The 25,255-nt window shown below is 41.0% G+C and overlaps 1 protein-coding gene and 1 long non-coding RNA gene across 3 annotated transcripts; one reads left to right on the top strand and one right to left on the bottom strand.

Annotated features, from left to right (window-relative positions):
- The first annotated feature begins 408 nt into the window (after positions 1 to 408).
- Positions 409 to 25,255, top strand: LOC9267355 (serine carboxypeptidase-like 7). 2 transcript variants are annotated; one of them, XM_066305747.1, is made up of 13 exons: positions 409 to 679; positions 779 to 924; positions 1,004 to 1,203; positions 1,309 to 1,411; positions 2,253 to 2,290; positions 2,789 to 2,890; positions 2,998 to 3,093; positions 20,595 to 20,747; positions 20,837 to 20,908; positions 21,003 to 21,124; positions 22,198 to 22,311; positions 22,476 to 22,521; positions 25,033 to 25,255. In XM_066305747.1, exons 1-13 carry the CDS (start codon positions 546 to 548, stop codon positions 25,114 to 25,116), a joined length of 1,410 nt encoding a protein of 469 aa, XP_066161844.1. In that variant the 5' UTR covers positions 409 to 545; the 3' UTR covers positions 25,117 to 25,255. The 2 variants fall into 2 exon arrangements, with proteins under 2 accessions (XP_066161844.1, XP_015615805.1); XM_015760319.3 differs by having other exon boundaries at positions 418 to 679; positions 2,998 to 3,081.
- On the bottom strand, positions 4,199 to 7,019 carry LOC136354105 (uncharacterized). Its single transcript, XR_010737856.1, has 3 exons — positions 6,823 to 7,019; positions 5,890 to 5,946; positions 4,199 to 4,563 (listed from the first exon to the last, which is right to left on the bottom strand). It is a non-coding gene; the product is annotated as an uncharacterized lncRNA (long non-coding RNA).

Below are 25,255 nucleotides of genomic sequence, written 5' to 3'. Positions count from 1 at the left end.
TAGGCTATTGATGAGTCAGAGCTATTTCCTCCATCGTATAAGATTTTATTTAGATTTATAGTATTAAAATATGTTATCTTTTATCAGGTTTAATTTTTTATTGACATACTTCCTATATCCTAAAAAAAAGACAAACCCTGATTTCCGTGTCCAACATTTAACCGTCCGTCTTATTTAAAAAAATTATGAAAAAAATTAAAAAGATAAGTCACGCATAAAATATTAATTATATTTTATCATTTAACAATAATGAAAATACTAATTATAAAAAAATTTTATATAAGAGGGAGTACTGCTATAGCCTATAGCGCTGTGCCATGCCGTGCAGCAGCTACATGCCTCCTGTCTCTGTGCGTCATGCCGTCATCGGTGAGATTTGAACACATACATAATATATTGTGTGCTCCGCGAGGAAAACGCGGGGTGACCAGATAGCCGGGCCACCACGTCTGAAAGCCCATGTGCCGAGGGCAGTTGCAACCTCGCTAGCTGCTACCGCTTGCCAGTTGCCGTTCTCCCGTGCGAGGACAAGGCAGTACAGTACAATGGCTGTGCGGCTCTGCTGCTGCTGCTTCCTCCTCTTCGTCACCATCGCTGCCGCCGGTGGCTCCCTGACGCGGACGAACGTCGCGACGCTGCCGGGGTTCGACGGCGCGCTGCCTTCACGCCTCGAGACCGGGTGAGACAACTCAAGAATCATTCCCCCATCTGCTCTGACGATTTTCCATGCTCCCTGCATCAGTATAGGTGAGAGGTCCTGTGGTGTCACTCTGTACAGGTACGTGACGGTCGACGAGGAGAACGGCGCCGAGCTGTTCTACTACTTCATCGAGTCGGAGGGCGACCCCAGCACCGACCCCGTCCTCCTCTGGATCACCGGCGGCGACCGCTGCTCCGTCCTCAGCGCCCTCTTCTTCGAGATTGGTCAGCAACCCAACAACAACAAGCCTCCTTGTCTAGAGTGTCAGGCGTGGTTCATCCCGTTGCAATTATTACCACGCAGGGCCGTTGAAGCTGGTCATCGAGCCCTACAACGGCAGCTTGCCGCGGCTGCACTACCACCCTTACTCGTGGACAAAGGTCGCCAGCATCCTCTTCGTCGACTCGCCGGTCGGCGCCGGCTTCTCCTTCTCAAGGGACCCTAAGGGGTACGACGTCGGCGACGTCTCTGCTTCGATGCAGCTCATCAAGCTTCTCAGGGAGGTAATTCATTACTACCTGGTTTTTTTTGGTCCATTGGTTCCAGGTTTTCAGCGTACTTGGTTCTTGCTAGCTCTTGGTTTAATATCTCGTTTGACTCTGATTCAGTGGTTCACTGAGTATCCGCACTACCTCTCAAATCCGTTCTACGTTGGAGGAGACTCCTATGCCGGAAAGATCGTCCCGTTTATCGTGCAGAAGATCTCGGAAGGTGCTGCAATAATGTTACCTTGGTTACTCTTTAAATCTCAAAGGAATATGCTCTTGTTTTCTTATGTGTGATCTAAATAGTTATATAAAAAAATCATTTTATACCACTGAATTTATTCAACGATTTATTATTGACTTCATCTCCATCTATGGTATATATATCTCCAACTTTACTTTTTCTATAATATATCATTGGGGCTGATACTTTTCAAAAATGATGCTTAAAATGCCTTAAGACTTACAAGAGTGACTATTGATTAAGCAACATGAAGATATATATACATATATATATATATATATATATATATATATATATATATATATATATATATATATATTTACTTACATAGTCTTCTTACATAATATAATATAGAAGTTTTTTTATAACTAATATAGAAGTGATATATTATAGAGAAAGACAAATTCGATGACCAACTGTTGAACTATAATAAATTTAATGGCATAGAATAGATTTTCTCTGAAAAAAAAACTATTTTGACAAGTTAGATTAATGTCATAAAATTTTAAATTTGATTTTACAAATTAGCGAAACAAATATGACGTGAGCACACGTATACGTAATCCATTCTTTTTGGTATGAGTTACTGATACTGAATTTGAACTCCCACATATTTGTGGATAAATATATTACTAGTAGTGTGCCTGTGCTAATATATCCTCTAATTCTTTTTCAAATTCTTTCACAACTATTTAAATACAAGCAACAACGAGGGGAAATTGCCTAGGATTAAAATTCCATTTCCAGATTTCTACAGGATCTCTTTTCAAGATCGATCAGTTCGCGCACCAAAAAGCTTGACAATTTTGTGCTCTGTTTTCAGATATTGAAGCTGGCGTCAGACCGACGTTTAATCTGAAGGTAGAGCTCATGTCTTTTTCTATAAAGCTACAACTCCCGGTTAATATATATATTTGAGGTGTTAGTGATAACTAGGGTGTCCATCGAACATTAAAAAAAAACAAAAGTATATTTCCTATATCAAGATATAGTTGATTATCAACTTGAGACCAAGAGATAGTTTAAAACCCCTCATTTAGCAATGGATAGACAACCTGTATCATGATCTGTAAATACTGCAATTTTACTAACATGTTATAATATATACAATATAGGATCATGTCCAACATTTTCTCTTAAAAAAACATATACTTCATCCCTCCTTAAAAAACCTAGAAACGGATAAAACCTAGAAACGGATGGTATATTTTCTAGCACTACGAATATAGATAGGCAGTCTGTCCAGATTCATACTATTAGGAAATATCTTATCCAATTCTAAGTTCTCATATTTTAGGACGGTAGAGTAGTTGATTAATGATCTAGCGGCAATTAATTTTATGTTTGGGAGATTGTCAGGGCTATCTGGTAGGTAATCCGAGTACAGGGGAACGCATTGACCTCGAATCAAGAGTGCCGTACAGCCATGGAGTCGGAATCATTTCAGATCAGTTATATGAGGTGAACAGTCGAACACGCGGCTCACAAAATTTAATTATGTCCTAAATGATTCCTGCGTGATCTTTGTTAACTCTGATTGCACATGCATTCACGTGGTTTGTCTGAAGATGATAATGGAGCACTGCGAAGGTGAGGATTATGACAATCCCAGCAACGTGATTTGCCAACAAGCTTTGGCTAGGTTTGACAGCGTAAGGAGACAAGTACACTCTTTTTTTTTCCTCGATTGTATTAGTTGAATTTTCATATTATCGAAAAAACTATTTAGTTGCATTTTTATATTATCGAGAAAAAGAATTTCTTGGATAATTCTGTCTGAATTAACTTATTAACTACGAATGTCTAAAAAAATGGCGTTTTCTGTGTTTCTCAAGAATATCTAGTCCTTTTAGTGTAATTTATTCTTTTTGCAGACAGTAGTAACATATATACAGTAGTAACATGTATTACTCACACGACAGCAAATACATATCCACGTGTCCATCCTGTATGTAGGACTAACACTTTTGCCCCTTTGGAGCAAAATATGCACCTGCTGTTATAAACATACATAGGCCCTGTTTGGATCCGGAGAGCTATTAAATAGCCTTTCGGAATCTTGCTATTTAGGAGTATTAAACGTAGATTACTGATAAAACCCATTCCATAACCCCTAGGCTATTTTGTGAGACAAATCTAACGAGGTATATTAATCCATGATTTGCTACAGTGACGCTACAGTAATTAGCCGCTAATTATGGATTAATATACATAATTAAATTCGTCTAGCAAAATAGCCTAGGGGTTATGGAATCGATTTTGTCGTTAATCTACGTTTTTAATTAATACTTCTAAATAGCAAGATTTCAGAGGGATATTTAATAGCCCAGAGGATCCAAACAAGGCCATAACAGAGATTTGCTAACCAGCTGAATGCCCGTATTTTGATAGAAAAGAAAATATGTGCCCGTATTAATGTGTTATCTTGCTATAGAGAATATTGACCTTAATCTAATTTTATATGTGTAGACTTGATTGTTTGTAACTTAAACTTTGTATGATTTGGACCCTAGTTTTCGGGCACATTATATATAGGTAGTCCCAAATAAATAGCATTCACGTGTAGTTCTCAAATTGATGAATTTTAATATTTAAACTAAGAAGGTGGCCAGCGCGTATGCACGGGCATCCATATTATTTAAATGTAATATTATATTTTGATATGTATTATAATTAAGGGCAACTCAAAGTCACACGTATCTTAAAAACCATTCATCGAAATTTAAATAAATGATGGATTAAGGTCACATGACTTTTGAATCGATTTAATGATAAACTGCCGTAGCTAATTATCTGTGGACCCCTGTTTTTATAACAGGAATCATTCGTGTAAACAGTACCATTTCCCTGGATCAAGTAGTCTGGTACACGAGTTCATAGCTGAAATACCAAAAGCACATACACGAGAGTCTAGTGCTAATTATTACATCATAAGCCCGTAGGCATTGTCTTAAATCATCGGACCGAGCGGTCCGGAATACATCCAAAAGCAAAAATAGATAAGGCAGCGGAATTCAGGCAGCGGCATACCATTGCCACAGGCAACGACCGTACTAAGACCTACTGAGCGCCATTGTCTTCATCTCCCTCCTGGTAGTAGGCATAGGGATCCTCGGAAGCTTCATCTCCCGCTTCTGATTAATTTTATATTTGCAAGGGTGAGTACCAACCGTACTCAGCAAGTCACCACAGCAACAATGCATATGAAAGGGGTATTTCAAAGGATGGCTATGGCTCTTTTGCGCTAAGCCAGTTTTGTAATTCTTTTCACAAACCTAAGACCTAGCATTGACTGATCAAATTTTAGTACCAGTGTTTGTATTTAAACAACGACGGTTCTGTCCACCATCCATTGTGATCCCAAGGATAGCTTCCCGCCATTGAGTCGTTATGGTTTTCTGAGGACGCCCACCTTCCCCCTTCTCAGGAAGTGGCTCCAACAGCATAAAAATTCGTCATGCAACAACCCATCCCACATAAGTTAAGAATTTAGAGACTAGCCAAGTGTAATACATGTCCCGGTGCTCAATAACCGCGAGCACGGCTATTCGAATAGATTTCGTTCACTCACACTGCAGTGGATGTACACTTTACTCGCACTCCGCGACTGCCCAACACATGAGCCTCGTCTCAACACATGAGGCGCGTCACGGCAAAGCTTTTCGATAACCTCGCATTGGCAGTATCCGCTCTATGAACTTAAATCCTCATGCACTCTAGGCGTCCATGTTTCTAGCAGTGTGAGGAGTTCTGGCGGTCCCGGGAAAGAGAAGTCTCACACATATTAAATTATGGTTCAAGTTAAGTTCTCTCTCTCACACACTCATGGCAGTTCTACCAACGGCGACACCGATGTAGGGCACGCCTCTCGGCCCTACCTCAACGGTTGTCCCATCGTAGCGCACCTGCCTCACTCAGGGGTGAACCATCTATGCAGGGATACTGCCTCCGCTCGGCTATCTAATCCGCTAGGTCTATACCCATTCGAGAAGTACGGTTGTACGGGGGTCGTTTCATGCTTAACTTCATGGCTCGGTCCTTAATTGACCGGGGACGGTACTAGCCTTTCCCAGATACCACCCAAATCATCCGTCCGCCCCAGTTGAAAACAGTTGTTTTCGCTTTATTTTCCTTTCACAAATCATGTTATCAATTTCATGGCAATGTGGTGCTCATGTCTCCACATGCCGCATCTCAATTACCTTCCCAAAGGTAATTGCCCAAGCATTTAGCATTTGATAAATATGAGTATGCATGATCCTAGAATAGCATTTCTAAGCAATTGTCATAATTGACTAGGGACTCATACGTAAACATGGTTACGAAGGAATAAGGGATAAACAATAATCAAGGCATGGCATAATCACAAGTAGGATGTTCATCATTGCATGCAATTTTATTTATAAACAAAATAATTTCGCAATTGGGATCAACATGTTCAAGGAATAGTGATGACTTGCCTTGCTCAAGGTCTTGGGGGTCTTGGCCTTCACTTGGATCCGCAACTCCCTCGGGCTCTATAGTTACGTGCGAAAATTGATTTGGATTCGATTAGAATTCAAATAAAAATCCAAATGGAAGTCGAACGCGAAAGTCGATTCTTTTATATTAACTTTACTATTCGCGTACTAGGGCAAACCCAATTTCGATTTGTATATCCTAAACTATTTTGTGGGTATAAATATTTTGTTATCATAAGTTTTTAATTTAATCTACCCGAGCGTTATATCCATATAATAGGTTGGAAATTTCTATCGCAAGCTAAATATCGGACGGAATCCAAAAATTATCTTATAATATTATACGATTTAATTTTAGTCTAGGACTAAACGACTAAATATAATATACGTCTAAAATTCCTAGTGATTAAGTCCGAATTTCTACCGTGAATCAATTACTTATAGAGATTACCCAAAATAATCTATAATAGTCTATAAGAATTCATCTAATCGTTTAGTTCTTAATTACATTTAAACTACTACCGCGAATTGATTTCTTGTAGAAATTACCAAGAATAATCCATAATTTATATTAAATTTCGCAATTCTACGACTATAACTAATCTATAACTAAATTCTAATTATTTTAAATTTTTAAAACTTCCCTAATCTCCCTCTAATTTCCTATTTATTTCCCTTTTCTTTTTCTTCCCTTCTTTTTCTTTTTCCTTCCTTTCTTTTTCTTTTCTTTTTTTTTCTTTCTCTCTCTCCTTTCTTTTCTTTTTTCCTTCTCACTATCCCTTTTCTTTTCTTTTTCCTTCTCTCTCTCCCTCCCGGTTTCTCTCCTCGTTCCTTCTTCTTTCTCTCCCTCGGCTTCTCCCTTCCTCCCTCTCCCTCGGCTCTCTCTCTACCCGGCGGCACGGCGACAAACAGGGGGGGAAGGCAGCGACTCACCGACGGCGGCGGCGGCGACGACGGCGGCGGCGACGACGGCGCACGGCGCGGCACAGCGCGGCGGCTTCGTGGCGGCGGCGCGGTGGCTCGAAGGCGGCGGAGCGGCGGGACAACAACGGCGACGCGTGGAGATGGGGAGGGAAAAGGGAGAGGAGGAGGGGATGGAGTGGGGAGAGGGGAGAATGGTGGGCCTTTATAGGGGAAAGAGAGGATAAGGGGGAGAGGGAAGAGAAGGGAAGGGCGGTGGAGGGGGGGTGAGGTGACGGCGGCGATGTGACGGCGCGCGGCGCGCGGGCGGAGATGACGACGGCGCGGCGCGGCTCGGGGCGCAAGGCGACGCAGCACGTGGCAGCGGCGCGGGGCGCGAGGCAGCGGGTGCGAGGCGACGGGACGGCACGCGGCGCAGCAGCGGCACGGCTCGAGGCGGCGATGGAACGCGCGCGCGGCGACGGGATGGCGACGGCGACTGCGCGGCAGTGGTGGCGCGCGGCGCGAGGCGGCGATGGGACGCACGCGCGGCCCTAGGCGGGACGCGACGGCGACGGCGCGGCAGCGGCGATGAGATGGCGACGGCGACAGGCGGCGATGGCGACGGTGGCGCGGCGGCAGGCGATGATGGCGACGGCGCGCGGCGGCTCGGGGCGCGAGGCGGCGACGCGTGGTGACGTTGCCGAGAGAGAGAGAGGGGGAAAGAGGAGCTGGGTTAGGGGACCACGTCGAACACCTGGCGGCCGATGAATAGTGACTTTTCCTATTTGTCCCGATTTTAGTGTATTTTCCATATAAATTTTATTCCACAATTCCTAATTTTGCATATATGCATTTTACTCAATATTTGTGTTATCTTAACTAATGAATTCACCCTAGATTAATATTACTCATATTTTATTTTTATATAATTTATTTGAGTTTTAATTAGGGTTAATTCTTATTCCATCGTATTTAAATTTAATTGATCCAAATATGGTCGCGATAATATTTTATTTATTTCTATCCACACCTAATCTTTATTTTAATTTGTATTTATTTTACCAATTTGTTTTTAAGGTTTATTCCTAATTAACTATTCTTTACTCACGATTAATAATCTTCGAGATCAAATCCAGATAAAATAGACGAATAAGATCCGCATGATGCAATTAATTTAAAAAGTTTTTGAAAATCCGTATTTTTAGAGTTTTGATTTTGTCGGTCGAATTTTCAGGGTGTTACAAACCTACCCCCTTAAATAAATCTCGTCCCGAGATTTCTTACCAGTTTTCGAATAGATGCGGGTACTCCGTCCTCAAGAATTCTTCGCTTTCCCAGGTGGCTTCATCCTCAGTGTGATTACTCCATTGTACCTTGTACATACGCCACACTTTGCTCCTAGTCCTCTTTTCTACTTCATCCAATATCCGGATCGGGTGTTCTGGATACGTGAGATCGTTGCTAATGTGAATCTCTTCCAGCGGAGCTTGTTCTTCCGGCACTGGTAAGCATTTCTTTAATTGGGACACATGGAAGACTGGGTGCACATCAGCGATATTCTCTGGTAGCTGTAACTGATATGCGACTTCTCCTCTTCTAGCCGTGATTTGAAAGGGTCCCCCATATCTTGGTGCTAGTTTTCCCTTAACCTTAAACCTTTTTGTTCCCCTCATCGGAGAAACTTTGAGATACACGTAATCTCTTTTTTTAAATTCTAGATCCCTTCTTCGGGTGTCAGCGTAACTCTTCTGCCGTGATTGTGTCACTTTTAGACGGTCTCGAATTAGGCGAACCTTCTCTTCGGCCTCGTTGATGATGTCAGGTCCAAATACCGCCCGTTCACCTGTCTCAGACCACATCAGCGGCGTCCGGCATCGTCGACCAAGCAATGCTTCATTGGGGGACATCTTCAGGCTTGCTTGAAAGCTGTTGTTGTAGGAGAACTCGGCCTAGGGCAAACACTTCTCCCAGTCTTTACTAAAATCCAACGCACAAGCTCTCAGCATGTCTTCTAGGACCTGGTTGGTTCTCTCCGTCTGGCCATCTGTCTGTGGATGATAAGCTGTGCTAAAAGCAAGATAACTTCCTAGGGCTTCATGCACTTTTTCCCAGAAATGCGAGGTAAACTGTGTGCCTCGATCGGATATAATCCTCTTAGGTATACCATGAAGACACACTATCCTAGTCATGTACAACTCGGCAAGTTTAGCACTGCTATAGTTTGTCTTGACGGGGATGAATCTTGCCGTCTTGGTGAGTCGATCCACAATCACCTAGATGGAATCGTACCCTGTTGCAGTCTTGGGCAATCCAACAATGAAATCCATACCTATCTCATCCCATTTCCATTCGGAAATCCTGAGAGGTTGCAACAAACCTGCCGGCCTCTGGTGCTCAGCCTTCACCTTCTGGCATATGTCGCAGAGTGCTACGTATTCGGCCACATCTCTCTTCATGTTGGGCCACCAGTAGCCTTCCTTCAGATCCTGGTACATTTTGGTACTTCCGGGGTGTAATGAGTATGCCGATTTGTGAGCCTCCTTTAGGATTAATCCTTGCAGTCCTCCTTGTTCGGGTACATACAAACTTCTTCTCCTTTTTGAGTAGTTGTGTCATTGGCCGGGCTATCTTTGAGAACCCCTCGATAAACGTTCGGTAGTATCCGGCCAAGCCTAGAAAACTCCGAATTTCGGTCACCGACTTGGGTGCCTTCCATTCCGTAACAGCCTCCACTTTTGCAGGGTCCACTGCTACTCCACTGGCTGAGATTACGTGACCCAGAAAAGCGACTTCCTTCAACCGAAATTCGCACTTGCTGAATTTTGCGTATAACTTGTGCTTTCGGAGTTTCTGGAGAACCAATCGTAAGTGTTCCGCATGTTCTTCCTCATCTTTGGAGTAGATCAGAATGTCATCGATGAATACCACCACAAACTTATCCAAGTAATCCATGAATACTTTGTTCATAAGATTCATGAAGTATGCTGGGGCATTGGTTAGACCAAATGACATTACTGTGAATTCATACAACCCATAGCGTGTTGAAAACGCGGTTTTGGGGATATCCTCGGTCCTAATCTTCAGTTGGTGGTATCCTGATCGAAGGTTTATCTTTGAAAACACCTTAGCTCCCTTAAGTTGGTCGAAGAGATCATCAATCCTTGGTAGTGGGTACTTGTTCTTAATAGTTACTTCTTTCAGTGATCGATAGTCTACACACATTCTCATGCTACCGTCTTTCTTCTTAACAAATAGCACTGGGGCTCCCCAAGGTGACGAACTGGGGCGTACAAATCCCTTTTCTTGCAACTCCCTAATTTGCTTTTTAAGTTCTTTTAACTCATTGACTGGCATCCGATATGGTCTCTTGGATATGGGGGCAGTTGCGGGTATCAGGTCAATAATGAACTCTATGTCACGATCTGGTGGCATTCCAGGTAAATCTTCTGGGAACACATCAGGAAATCGCTGCACTACGGGCATTCCCTTTAGGGGTAGCATGGTAAATATACCTCCGGCACGTTCGGTTAGCCTAGGATTTTGATCCATGGTTGCTCTCATATCCGATCCCCAGGGTGTGATCAGGGTAACTTCTCTACGTCTACAGTCAATTACTCCTCTATGCTTTGCTAACCAATCCATACCCAATATGACATCAAGGGTCTGTGGTATCAAAACCATAAGGTTGGAGGGAAACACCACATCCCTAAGGCGAATAGGTACATCAATGCAAGCTGTGTCCACGGCTATTTCACCCCCAGGTGAATGTACTAACATTGGTTGCCTTAGTTTAACTCTGGTTAAATTGTGTTGTTGACTTGCTTTCAGAGATATAAATGAATGCGATGCTCCTGAATCGAAGAGAACTTTAACTGGAGTGAAGTTGAGTGAAAACATACCCATCAGCACGCCTTGGTCTTCCTGGGCCTCTTCAGCTCGAACGTGGTTCACTTGCCCGCGTCCAAATCCGGTAGCGGTCCTGTTAGTCTGCGGAGTCCTGAATAGACCTCGTCCAGCAGCAGGAGTAGCAGTCCCATGAATAGCCGTTGCATTAGCTCCGGTGCGAATGGGTGTCTTGTTTGGATGAGGACATTTATTGGCGAAATGCCCATACTCTCCACAGTTGAAACAGCTTCCTGGCCTTACTGATCCAGTGGCGGCCTGATTCGGTGCAGGAGCTCGGTTTTGAATGGTAACCGGCCTGTGGAAATTGCTGGAGGTGGCAGGTCGACTGGTTGTCACCACTGTTGGTCTCCATGCCGAAGAGGTTGCCCCTTTAGGACGCTGGGGTGCGGTCTGGGGCGGGCGGTTCATGGCAAGCCTCCTTTTACGATTGTGCTCCACGACCTTCCGGTCGTTTTCTAGTCTAACGACCTTATTGATTAAACTCTAGAAACTATCGTGGTCTTGTCCAATCATGGGCCCGCGCAACTCGTCATTTAAGCCTTCAATGAATTTGTCGATCTTTTCCTCCTCGTCGGCAAGATCTCTAGTCGCGTAGCGCGCCAGCTGAGTGAAACAGTTCAGGTACTCTTGTACTGTGGTATTCCCTTGCCGTAGTCTCCTGAACTCATTCTTCTTCATCCGCATCACCGCGGCAGGCACGAAGTTGTCACGGAAGTCTGTGGTAAATTCCTCCCAGTTTGGTTCTCCAGCATCTTCTTCTCGGGCTTCCTTGTATGTGTCCCACCAGTCTCCGACTGGTCCTTCCAATTGGTTTGCCGCAAAGATCACTTTATCGGCCTCACGTACTCGAACAAGAGTTAGCTTCTTCTCAATGATCCTTAACCAATCTTTAGCATCCATTGGTTCTTCAGCTCTGGCGAATGTGGGTGGCTTGGTCCTCATAAACTCTCCAAAGCTTGATCCGCCACGGTTGCCTTGGTTATTTGCAATGGCTTGCAGGAGTTGGGTTTGGGTGGCCATAACTCCGGCCAGGGTGGTTAGGTCAGGTGTCTGGGTTTCGTCATTGCTGGTTGTTGCCCGACGTCGGCTTGCCATCTGTGCAGGTTGATTGATTGAGTAAGTATCCTAATTCTCTAGCTATTTTTTACGGCTTTATCCCATTAGGGGAGATTGTTTTGATGTGAACTTTATTTTGCAAGCATGGTGGAATAAACTCATTTATAACACAACCACAATAGATATCATAAATAACATCACAGAGTTTCACAAATAGTACATAAATCATGATGCAATCGACTGCATACATACGCAGTCCAGTTAAGGTTTGTCCAAAAGATACAACGAACTAATCATCAAACTACTCGTCAATCTAGGTAAAGGGGGGGGTGTCTCGCATGCTATCCAAAAACCATCTGATACGAGATCGAAGCTGCAAGGAGTCCGTCAGTCTAGTCCTCCAGCCATCCGTAGGATCCTGGGGCAGGTAGAGGGTGGTCGCTGGCACGCGCAAACCTAAGTCCCCACGGCTCAGAAGTAGTGGCCTCTGGATCTGGCTTGGGCCTCTTGCCCGGAGGTCGTGTGCTCTTGCGAGCAGTGCTGAGGGTGCGAGGGCCTCCGAGGAAGGTGATGCGGGGAACAGGGGTCTCATCCTCTAAAGGATCAGTGATGTCTGGCTCGATCTTTGGCTCGGTGTCGGTCCCCTCTGTCTCGGAGTCGACCTGGATCGGAGTCTCCAAACTGGAACCCAGCTGCGGAGAAGGTGTAGGGATCAGTGGAGTGTGCACCATCTCCGGGACAGGTGGCTGTGTCGCTGTCGGGTCCACTAGGTAAGGTGCTGACTCGGTAGCTAGCATACTAGCCTCTCCCAGAAGAACGTGGAACGCCGGTGGGTATGGCAGGGTGAGGAATAAGTAGCGGTCACGACCTACTGCTGTGGAAGTAGAAGCCCCTGTGGTGCTGATCTTGGCTGCTCGAAGCTGCTCCTCCAGCTGGCTGACGTGCTCCTGACTCTCTCTCAGCTGCTCCTCAAGAGTATCCATCATCCCGCGGCGATCGTTGTACTGGTCAGATAACTGCTGGAACTGGTCGCCGTGGACCTGGAGCTGTGCCTTCAGTGAGTCTATCTCACTGCCCCAAGCCTGGTGCTCCTCCTCCAATTGAAGCTGCTGCACTGAGAGGTCAGTCAACTCAGTCTCCAGCTCTCCCATACGTCTCTGGTGGTCGTCAATCTCCAACAGAGCCTCCTCGTAGTAGTCATCTACTGCCTCAGCCCATCGTGACAACCGAGTCACCATCGGGTTGTAGCAGCAGGGCGTGTCCTGAACTGTGCAAACTGAGTTGCTCTCCTCCCGGAACGGGTGATGAGCAAACTCGGTACTCGCTAACTCAGCTCGGTGGATAGAGCTGAGTCGGAGGAAGGCCTCTCGGGCTGCATCCTGCATTGCGGTTTCTGGCAGGTCTCGGTGGTGACGTGTCAGAAAGCTGTAGTCCAACTCGGAAGGGACTCGGGGGTGAACCTCGACCCAAGCCTCCCAAACTGAGCCACACTGTCTCACTCGGTATGACGGGAACCCAGAGTATCGCAGACGCCTCAACATCCGATGCAGCTCAATGACATACCCCTCTGATTGAGGTAAGCTCAACTCCCAGGTAGCGGGTGAATCCGGATCTGCCATCTAATTTTAAGAAAAACCCAAAGTCAGTTGAGAGTAAAACTTGTTTTGTAAAGAAAATAGTTAAGAGTAAGATGAAAATTGTACCGAGTTTTGTAAACATAGCGTTTTTATTTTTGAAAGTATTACTAAATGGGAATTTCTCCCTTGGCCAACTTAGAAAAGGGGTGGGGCGCCTTTTGGTCTTTTCCTACAGTCGTATGGCTCTGATACCAGCTCTGTGGACCCCCGTTTTTATAACAGGAATCATTCGTGTAAACAGTACCATTTCCCTGGATCAAGTAGTCTGGTACACACGAGTTCATAGCTGAAATACCAAAAGCACATACATGAGAGTCTAGTGCTAATTATTACATCATAAGCCCGCAGGCATTGTCTTAAATCATCGGACCGAGCGGTCCGGAATACATCCAAAAGCAGAAATAGATAAGGCAGCGGAATTCAGGCAGCGGCATGCCATTGCCACAGGCAACGACCGTACTAAGACCTACTGAGCGCCATCGTCTTCATCTCCCTCCTGGTAGTAGGCATAGGGATCCTCCGAAGCTTCATCTACCGCTTCTGATTAATTTTATATTTGTAAGGGTGAGTACCAACCGTACTCAACAAGTTACCACAGCAACAATGCATATGAAAGGGGTATTTCAAAGGATGGCTATGGCTCTTTTGCGCTAAGCCAGTTTTGTAATTCTTTTCACAAACCTAAGACCTAGCATTGACTGATCAAATTTTAGTACCAGTGTTTGTATTTAAACAACGACGGTTCTGTCCACCATCCATTGTGATCCCAAGGATAGCTTCCCGCCATTGAGTCGTTATGGTTTTCTGAGGACGCCCACCTTCCCCCTTCTCAGGAAGTGGCTCCAACAGCATAAAAATTCGTCATGCAACAACCCATCCCACATAAGTTAAGAATTTAGAGACTAGCCAAGTGTAATACATGTCCCGGTGCTCAATAACCGCGAGCACGGCTATTCGAATAGATTTGGTTCACTCACACTGCAGTGGATGTACACTTTACTCGCACTCCGCGACTGCCCAACACATGAGCCTCGTCTCAACACATGAGGCGCGTCACGGCAAAGCTTTTCGATAACCTCGCATTGGCAGTATCCGCTCTATGAACTTAAATCCTCATGCACTCTAGGCGTCCATGTTTCTAGCAGTGTGAGGAGTTCTGGCGGTCCCGGGAAAGAGAAGTCTCACACATATTAAATTATGGTTCAAGTTAAGTTCTCTCTCTCACACACTCATGGCAGTTCTACCAACGGCGACACCGATGTAGGGCACGCCTCTCGGCTCTACCTCAACGGTTGTCCCATCGTAGCGCACCTGCCTCACTCAGGGGTGAACCATCTATGCAGGGATACTGCCTCCGCTCGGCTATCTAATCCGCTAGGTCTATACCCATTCGAGAAGTACGGTTGTACGGGGGTCGTTTCATGCTTAACTTTATGGCTCGGTCCTTAATTGACCGGGGACGGTACTAGCCTTTCCCAGATACCACCCAAATCATCCGTCCGCCCCAGTTGAAAACAGTTGTTTTCGCTTTATTTTCCTTTCACAAATCATGTTATCAATTTCATGGCAATGTGGTGCTCATGTCTCCACATGCCGCATCTCAATTACCTTCCCAAAGGTAATTGCCCAAGCATTTAGCATTTGATAAATATGAGTATGCATGATCCTAGAATAGCATTTCTAAGCAATTGTCATAATTGACTAGGGACTCATACGTAAACATGGATAAACAATAATCAAGGCATGGCATAATCACAAGTAGGATGTGCATCATTGCATGCAATTTTATTTATAAACAAAATAATTTCGCAATTAGGATCAACATGTTCAAGGAATAGTGATGACTTGCCTTGCTCAAGGTCTTGGGGGTCTTGGCCTTCACTTGGATCCGCAACTCCCTCGGGCTCTATAGTTACCTGCGAAAATTGATTTGGATTCGATTAGAATTCAAATAAAAATCCAAATAAATCCAAATGGAAGTCGAACGCGAAAGTCGATTCTTTTATATTAACTTTACTATTCGCGTACTAGGGCAAACCCAATTTCTTTTTGTATATCCTAACTATTTTGTGGGTATAAATATTTTGTTATCATAAGTTTTTAATTTAATCTACCCGAGCGTTATATCCATATAATAGGTTGGAAATTTCTATCGCAAGCTAAATATCGAACGGAATCCAAAAATTATCTTATAATATTATACGATTTAATTTTAGTCTAGGACTAAACGACTAAATATAATAAACGTCTAAAATTCCTAGTGATTAAGTCCGAATTTCTACCGTGAATCAATTACTTATAGAGATTACCCAAAATAATCTATAATAGTCTATAAGAATTCATCTAATCGTTTAGTTCTTAATTACATTTAAACTACTACCGCGAATTGATTTCTTGTAGAAATTACCAAGAATAATCCATAATTTATATTAAATTTCGCAATTCTACGACTATAACTAATCTATAACTAAATTCTAATTATTTTAAATTTTCAAAACTTCCCTAATCTCCCTCTAATTTCCTATTTATTTCCCTTTTCTTTTTCTTCCCTTCTTTTTCTTTTTCCTTCCTTTCTTTTTCTTTTCTTTTTTTTTCTTTCTCTCTCTCCTTTCTTTTCTTTTTCCTTCTCTCTCTCCCTTTTCTTTTCTTTTTCCTTCTCTCTCTCCCTCCCGGTTTCTCTCCTCCTTCCTTCTTCTTTCTCTCCCTCGGCTTCTCCCTTCCTCCCTCTCCCTCGGCTCTCTCTCTACCCGGCGGCACGGCGACAAACAGGGGGGGAAGGCAGCGGCTCACCGACGGCGGCAGCGGCAACGACGGCGGTGGTAACGACGGCGCACGGCGCGGCACAGCGCGGCGGCTCGAAGGCGGCGGCGCGGCGGCACGATGACAGCGACGCGTGGAGAAGTTGAGGGAAAAGGGAGAGGAGGAGGGGATGGAGTGGGGAGAGGGGAGATTGGTGGGCTTTTATAGGGGAAAGAGAGGATAAGGGGGAGAGGGAAGAGAAGGGAAGGGCGGTGGAGGGGGGTGAGGCGACGGCGGCGATGTGACGGCGCGCGGCGCGCGGGCGGAGATGACGACGGCGCGGCGCGGCTCAGGGCGCAAGGCGGCGCGGCACGTGGCAGCGGCGCTGGGCGCGAGGCAGCGGATGCGCGGCGCGAGGCGACGGGACGGCGCACGGCGCGGCAGCGGCACGGCTCGAGGCGGCGATGGAACGCGCACGCGGCGACGGGATGGCGACGGCGACGGCGCGGCAGTGGTGGCGCGCGGCGCGAGGCGGCGATGGTACGCACGCGCGGCGCGAGGCGGGACGCGACGGCGACGGCGCGGCAACGGCAATGAGATGGCGACGGCGACAGGCGGCGATGGCGACGGTGGCGCGGCGGCAGGCGACGATGGCGACGGCGCGCGGTGGCTCTGGGCGCGAGGCGGTGATGGGACGCACGCGCGGCGCGAGGCGGGACGCGACGGCGACGGCGCGGCAGCGGCGATGGGATGGCGACGGCGACAGGCGGCGATGGCGACGGCGGCGCGGCGGCAGGCGACGATGGCGACGGCCCGCGGTGGCTCGGGGCGCGAGGCGGCGGCGCGTGGTGAAGGTGGCGGCAGAGAGAGGGGGAAAGAGGAGGAGCTGGGTTAGGGGACCACGTCGAACACCTGGCGGCCGATGAATAGTGACTTTTTCTATTTATCCCGATTTTAGTGTATTTTCCATATAAATTTGATTCCACAATTCCTAATTTTGCATATGTGCATTTTACTCAATATTTGTGTTATCTTAACTAATGAATTCACCCTAGATTAATATTACTCATATTTTATTTTTATATAATTTATTTGAGTTTTAATTAGGGTTAATTCTTATTCCATTGTATTTAAATTTAATTGATCCAAATATGGTCGCGATAATATTTTATTTATTTCTGTCCACACCTAATCTTTATTTTAATTTGTATTTATTTTACCAATTTGTTTGTAAGGTTTATTCCTAATTAACTATTCTTTACTCACGATTAATAATCTTCGAGATCAAATCCAGATAAAATAGACGAATAAGATCGGCATGATGCAATTAATTTAAAAAGTTTTTGAAAATCCGTATTTTTAGAGTTTTGATTTTGTCGGTCGAATTTTCAGGGTGTTACATTATCACTTCTACCATCTGTACACATAGAGTGTAATATGGCTATAAGCAAAACTTGTGAGACTAAGGAAATCAAAGTTCTTTGTGTTGAATCATTTCATGAAGGCACATGATACAGTGACAACCAAATTAAGGATAGATTATATGTTGGATTTTTTTTCTACGTAGAAGTTCAACTAGTTCAATTTTTTACACAGTTTTGAAGAACTTTAAAGGTATGTTAGAACACATAACACCCACACAATTGCTTGGCTGGTAATGCAAAATATTAGCAATTGTTTCAAGCTAATTACTTTGTTTTTTCATGCTTGATTGTTTTCTTTGAAACAACATTTGTTTGAAATAAGATCAATAGTGTATAAATTTGATTAGTGTGTGTAGTGTACTTATAAATTTTGAAGTGTTCTACAGTAAAGTTTGCTTTTGTCATGTAGTCCAATTATATCAAAGAATATAGTTTTATCATGTAAATTATAATCAATAAGTTCAATATAATTTATATCATCATAATTAATGAAACTTATTTAAAAAATATGACTACTTAAAAAACTATGGTTCGCTTTTTTTTTTCTCCTTATTTACTGGTGCCTTTGTCTACTCGGAATCAAAGAAAAAAGTAACACGTCATGCCATAGTTGATATATGGCTATATGCTATTTATCAGTACTCTATGTCCACTCATTGCTCAGTAGTGTCTTCCACTCACCAATCATCTTGTGATAATCATATAGACAATATTTGTCTATTTGTTTAGTTTACCTAAAGGGCAACACCACATTGCTCCTTTCTCATGCATGGTCGTAGACTCTAAAATGATTTGCCCAAAGCATGTTCTTCATTAACACATGTAACTAGAACATTAATTACATAATATTATACAAGTGTGGCACACTTGGTAATTTTCGTTCTAGTTTCACCCCTGTTCTGGAAAAAGTGCTTTAGGAAACAATATATACATAATTCTTTTTCTGAAACACATCATTTAGGAACTTGGGAAATGTGCAAATGAAAATCCAAAATCCATTAGGTAATCAACCCTTCATTTTAGCTTACACTGAGTTGCATTTTGCAAAAACTTGACCCACTGGACTTGATTATTTTCCTTTTGAAACACACGTCCAATTTGTTTTCACTTTATTAACAAAACAATCATTATTGATTGATGATTTGATGTGTCCTCACCTTGGCAAACTAGTAGCGTTGTGGTGATCCTGATCACCTTAGTTTCCTTGATCTGGTGCGTTGCATTGTTGTATGTGCGGAAGGCAAAGGTGTACGCATGTATTGTGTAGAGGAACGAAGACCAAATAGTTTAACTAAAAAATAGATCCATCAGTTTGAATGAAAATCGATGACCAAATAGTTTAACTAAAAAATTGTATCAAATAATGTGTCCACTTGTTGGTTTAAGTATAAATTAGTTGATATAAATTATAAATTGTTAATTTGATAGATATAAAATATAATGGTATAAACTTCAGACAATGTATTATTTGGAAATAATTAGTCCACCAGTTTAAGTAAAATATTATCTTATATTATTAATTTAATGGGTTAAAAATATAACTTTATAACTTTATTTTTAAACATTGTAGAGCTAATGTTCAGTTATATTTATTTGTAAAGTGTTACTTTATGATTATATATATAGTATATGTTTGTAATACTATATTTTTTAAATTTATTATGACTAATATAATTATTTTCTCACATATACATGAAAAAAGGTGGAAAGAAGAGGGAAGCTGGTGTATTTTTTTAATTGATGTATATAATTTGTGTTTTTAGTTTTTTTGGCTTTAACGTTCATTTTTTGGCTTTAATTGATGTTCATTTTTGTCTTCTCACATAATGTTTTACGATATGTATGTACTTTGTATTTTGGGTTTTTTTACGAGCAATACTTATGTGAACAGGAGATTAGAAGAAGGGAGTTTTTTAAAAAATATATCTAATCTAACGGGTCCATCAATTTATGTGAAAATTGAAACTAGATGTTTTGCTTTTTTTTCTTAGAATTTCAAGCAATTTCTTTAATTTATTAGAGTGCCACGTGACGGCTTAAGAGCATTTGTAGAAAGTTTAATGAACTTTTACTATATAATAGATAGATAATTTAAATATAGAATGCTGAAGCAGTGTTGATTGGATATTTTATATGCAAGATCTAGTTTAACTGCATATATTTATAGAGTAATATACATTATTTCTAAATAGTAGAAAATACTATTTCAAAGCTCATCGATTTTTTTTCAATGACACTAAGTGTTTTTTTTCTTTACTTTATCGCTTAGGTTAATCGTTTTTCTTTTAGATGTATGTTCGTAATACTTCTTTTTCTTTTTCCGGCCTATAAGAGGAAAGTATTATCTTTTAAAATAATACATCTAATCTAATGGTGTAAAATATCGGGTCCATCAATTTAAATAAAAATCGATGATGAGATTAAACAATGCCATGTGACGATCTAGGAGTGCTTGTATGAGCGCTACATGATGGTTTTAGAGCGTTTGTAGATTGGTTTTAGAGCATTTGTAGTTAGTTTAATGTATTTTGAAGTATATAATAGATACGTGTCAGGGCTGTGCAACCGTCGGTTTTAATTACTGTAGCTTTCTGTGAACAATAGCAGTTCATATTGGTACATAAGAGTCCTGTTATAATCTTAGAAACACGGTTGAGACAAGCATGGTGGCCCAAATACCACCATAATTTATTCTATTTGTCCTTCTCCCATTATCAAATTTTTTGTCACATAAAGTAGCTGGCCGGCTGTGACGTTTGGGCCAACTTATTGAAATAGATAGGTGGCTTGCTTGTCATATACATCCTCCGTTTTTGGAAAGAAAAACAATTTTTAAGAATGAATCTGGGCAAATGTTCTTTTTTATTTACAGGTAGTACCTTAGGATGAAATACGGTTCAATGATAGGGAATAAGATATGGCATTGTTATCCTACTAGGGGTTTCCCGGATTATCTATATATTAATCATTGTTTTTGAGGGTGGAAAACTATATATGTTAATTAATAAATCGATAGTGACATATTGTTGTTTCACTGCAGCTACTACACGAAGGTTCGAGGGCCCAAATTTTGAACCCAAATTGCATTTATGTGTCCCCCAAGCCAAATCATGAGACAATCGACAGAAAGATCTTGAAGGGGGAGCATGGAGGACTAAAACATCCACCTCCTCAACCTTCAATAAAATGTGGTGTAAGGAACTCCACTACACGTAATATCACGTACATATTTCTATATATATTTAAGTTCATCTGAATCTAGGTGAATTTTCGCATCCACAGGTCTATGCCAACTATTTGTCATATTTTTGGGCAAACAACAACTTTACACGAAGAACTCTAGGAATCAAGAAGGTAATTTCGGGGCACCTTTTCATTTCTAGGAATCACTCCTTTGCATTTGCCATACGAGCACATTTTTCAAATTATCTAAATGCCAAATATCCAGGGCACCATAAATGAATGGGTTAGGTGCCACGAACATGATCTACCATACAACATCGACATCAGGAGCAGCATAAAGTATCATCGAAATGTTACACTAAAAGGTTACCGTGCTTTGGTATATTGGTAATAAATGTTATTGGCAAGTTCTCAGTAGTACCTGTACAAGCTATTATTTAGAACATTTCAATAGAATATCCAAACTAGATGAGATGGCTATGACAAATATATATATATATACCTTAGACAAGTACATGCCATGGCTATCACAGGAAAAGGGAGTATTTCATATTTTTGATAAATATTCTTATTTTTTGAGGAAAATATAAATAGTCTTATTATTTCGTCATTACCAGCTAGAGATAGCATTGTAACTATGTTTTGAATAAAAGATTGTTCCTAAATTAAACCTATACTTAAACGTGTTCTGTTCATATTATAGTCTTGGTTGTTCATATCAGTTCTTGTAACCACTTGGTGAGAATTGTACTTAAAACATAAATAAATCATACACGGGGATAAATCGAGGATAAACCAAACCTTCTGTTAGAATAAATAAATTAGAGCCCACCTCAATATTGACTTTGGTTGTGCAGAACTCAGACGCACACAAACCAATTTATTTATGCAAAATTCTCCTTTTGTTGAATAAAATATTAGAAACAATTACCAGGAATTGATTTTACAAATTGATCCCATCAACACGTTGGATTATGAAGCAGATTACTACTATCTGTACCAAGGGCAGATATTTTCTTTATTTATAAAAAAATGGACAGCTGAAGGAATTTCTGGATGTGTTACATAAACACACAAACATTAACCTCAATTGAAAGAAATTGTATTTTTTATATATATTTCAGCATGACATTTCAAAAAGGAATTAGTGAAAAATCCTTTTGAATGAAGCTATTCAGGGAAAAAAACATCAAATTTGCAGGTCCACTCTTACTAACATTTCGACTTTAAAATCTTTTAATAGGAAAAACTAGTGGTCATTGGTGAAAGTAATGTTGGATGACAGAACAACATGTTGGATGGAAACTACTAACCCAACTAACAACGAATGTGTGCATCTAGCAAAAATCTCTTGATGATAAGTAATACTTTGATTCACTGTGTTGAGCTACAGACACATTTTTACCTTCTTAAGATATACCCAGTATTGTAAACTACTGTTTCATCAAATTTATGTGCAGTGGTGACCACGATGCTGTTGTGCCATTCCTCGGGACACAAGCCTGGGTGAGATCACTCAACTACCCAATTGTGGATGACTGGAGAGCCTGGCATATCGATGGCCAGTCTGCTGGGTAAGATTAATGTTGCCTAATTCGTTTTCTTGTTTAGTTATGTATAACACTACTACGGGGTGATTAATAAGATTTTCATAAGTTTAAAATACACTGTGTTTTTCAGTTCATAATAAACTCAGTCGAAGAGTACATTACCTGAAATACGATTTATTTATTTGCAGATTCACCATAGCATATGGAAACAATTTGACATTCGCTACAGTAAAGGTGACAATATATCTGTCTACAAATGCATGATTCTTGTTTTTCAAAAAGCAAATGAAACTTTTCTTTTTTACATTCATTATTTTTACTATGGTTATTTTGAATGAAGTTAATTAACTCCTACAGTTTCAAACAGTTTGGGAGTATCTAGGTTCTAATGATTTGTTAAATACCAGATGCAAATGTTTGGTTGCAGTATGGGTTGAAAGTTGAAACTGCAAAACGAAAATTTTGAATTAAGGGTACAAGTTGTACACTCCACATTTTCATGAATGAAAACTTCATGCATAGTGATGAGTAAAAATAAATCCAACCATTAATGTAATAAAGCTATGTTTGTTATTAAAGATAAGTGAATTGTTCATGCTTGTTCACCAGCATAACTTTTGAATGAATTGGCTTGGCTGGTGCACAGAACTAAATTTACGTACTATTAGAGCTAGAGATCTTGAGTATGAATCACTAGTGCAATCCATTTATTATATACTAAAAGTCCATTAAACATCATATAAATGCTCCTAATACGCAAGTAGCACTCTTACAAACAATACTAAGATGCCATGTGTACTCCAATAAATCAAAGAAATTCCTAAAAAAAAAAATCCAACCATTGCATTTCATTTAATTGTGTGGACCCATTATTTTCATGCATTTGATTTATTTTAGATTAGAAAAAAAACACTTCCCAACCCAACGTCCCTTCCATGGCCAGCACGTATGTCGATGGAAATGCGTACGTACTAACTACTAACGTACACAACTCCCCTCGTTATCTTACTCCTGTTTACTCTTCTATTTACGTGCAATATTAGTTAGGAAGCATAATTTCTAAAAAAAAAAGTTTAAACAGCTATAACATCTAAGTTATATAGCTAATAAGCTAATTATATGTTCCTAGGTTATTTATGACTAAATTTACATTTAAAGACACATATTTACTTATATTTCAAGTTTCAAAAAAAATATGTCACTTCTGTCTTATTTTTTTTATTTTCGTGTGCAATTAAAAAATATTAAAAAAGGAAGATATAGATTTTACCTTTGTACGTAACTTCACAATGTCTTTAAAACTAGAAAAACTCTAAGAAATTGTGAGGAAATAAACATCCAACTATCGATTTTTCACTAAAATCGATGGACACATTGTTTTCAACCATTAGGTATATTTTTAGAGAAATCGCGATCATGTGTCATGTCTTACGAATTAGAAAAAAATATTTGAAATTATCAAGAAGAAGCATCAGGTTTTCACTTAAATCGTTTAGAAAAATTAGAAATACGAACTACTTTCTACTTTATCCTACTCCTAAAATGCACATAAAACTTGCCCCGCCCCCTCTCCTCATGACTCAGTCTCTCCGATCTCCACCTCTACCTTTCTCCTTGTTTCTATCAAACTAAAAGAGAAACGATCTATAACATTAACATGACCATAATATTTAAGCCATAGATCTGATTTCTAATCTAACTATTGCCATATTCATAACTAAAATAACAGTTAAATGTACACAATGCCTATATTTCTAACTTAAAATAAGAACCATGTAAAATAAAAAAACAGAAAATAGCAAATGTCAATACAGACTAAGTTGAGCCATTTGGAGAAAATCTAATAAATTCGTAAAATAATTTGGTTTTTAATTTTTCACTTAAATTGAAACAACCATAGCTTTTTCCATTGCCATAACAATTTTAAGTGCATGGTCAACATATATATTAATGGCCTCCCATCTATCCTATAGCGTGACATAAGTTGACAAAGTGTAATTATAAATTTCTCCACATATTATTTCATTATGTGGCTGGGACAAAAGTGATTTTTTAATCTAGGAGACATTTTTATCATTTAAATATATTAAAGTTTACGGTCTATTTCACGTCATAGAAATGATAAGAGGTGACTTCTTTTAGCGACTTCTTTTAGCATTGCTTTCATAAAACAATAACTAATATGCCCACGCATCTGCACCGGCTTCCATCATAGTTAAATAAAAAAACACAGCCCACTTCTATGAGTTGCTTGTACGTATAGCATTGGGGAGTGTTGAAGTATAAAAGTATTATTCTCTCTTCCTCATTCAGCTTATGTTTTTCAATGACCAAAGGCAGTTGATGCAACTCAACACAAATATACAGCAAAATTACAGCCTAAGAGGCACGCTTTGACCGTTTTCGTATAATGGAAACAAATCCAATAACATATGCTTTGAGCTGAACCTAGGACATATAATTAATTTATTTTATTTCTAGCATTCAAATAATCAAACAACATTGATGATGTAAACTATTCCTTTAGTGGCCTCTACAGCAAGGAACTTCTATATCTAACCCGTAGTCATTATTAACAGTTCGATGAAAGAAACCAGTTATATTTCATCCTTAGTCATTATCAACGACAAGATAGAAGAAGAAAAAAAAATTCAAGAACTTGACAAAAGACCAACTAATTATTGTTTGTGATTTTACTTGTTTTGAATATGCATTGTAATACTGTTTTACTCTCTCCAAATGTAGGGTGCTGGACACACTGCACCAGAGTTTGAGCCGGAGAGGTGCTTTGCAATGTTTAAGCGTTGGATTTCCAGCATACCACTATGATGATGGATGTGCATATCGTGTAACTTGCACAAATGGAGGATTGTAGTATGAATGTCATGGGTGAATAAAATCAATTCTTTTTTGGGAAGGCTCAAAACAAGACTATTTTTTGTAAATTTGATTCTTTTTGACGAGACCC

The sequence above is a fragment of the Oryza sativa genome, chromosome 11 (assembly GCF_034140825.1).
Source record: "Oryza sativa Japonica Group chromosome 11, ASM3414082v1".
Lineage (NCBI taxonomy): Eukaryota > Viridiplantae > Streptophyta > Magnoliopsida > Poales > Poaceae > Oryza > Oryza sativa.
The sequence above is the reverse complement of the archived record's forward strand: the minus strand, read 5'-3'. Positions and strand labels throughout refer to the sequence as shown.

What these genes read in the sequence shown, in the direction of transcription:
- LOC9267355 (XM_066305747.1), top strand. Translation starts at nt 546, where the DNA reads ATGGCTGTGCGGCTCTGCTGCTGCTGCTTCCTCCTCTTCGTCACCATC. An exon ending in AACCTTCAATAAAATGTGGT is followed by an intron (nt 20,748 to 20,836) that starts GTAAGGAACTCC and finishes TCGCATCCACAG; the next exon opens with GTCTATGCCAACTATTTGTC. An exon ending in TGACATTCGCTACAGTAAAG is followed by an intron (nt 22,522 to 25,032) that starts GTGACAATATAT and finishes CTCCAAATGTAG; the next exon opens with GGTGCTGGACACACTGCACC.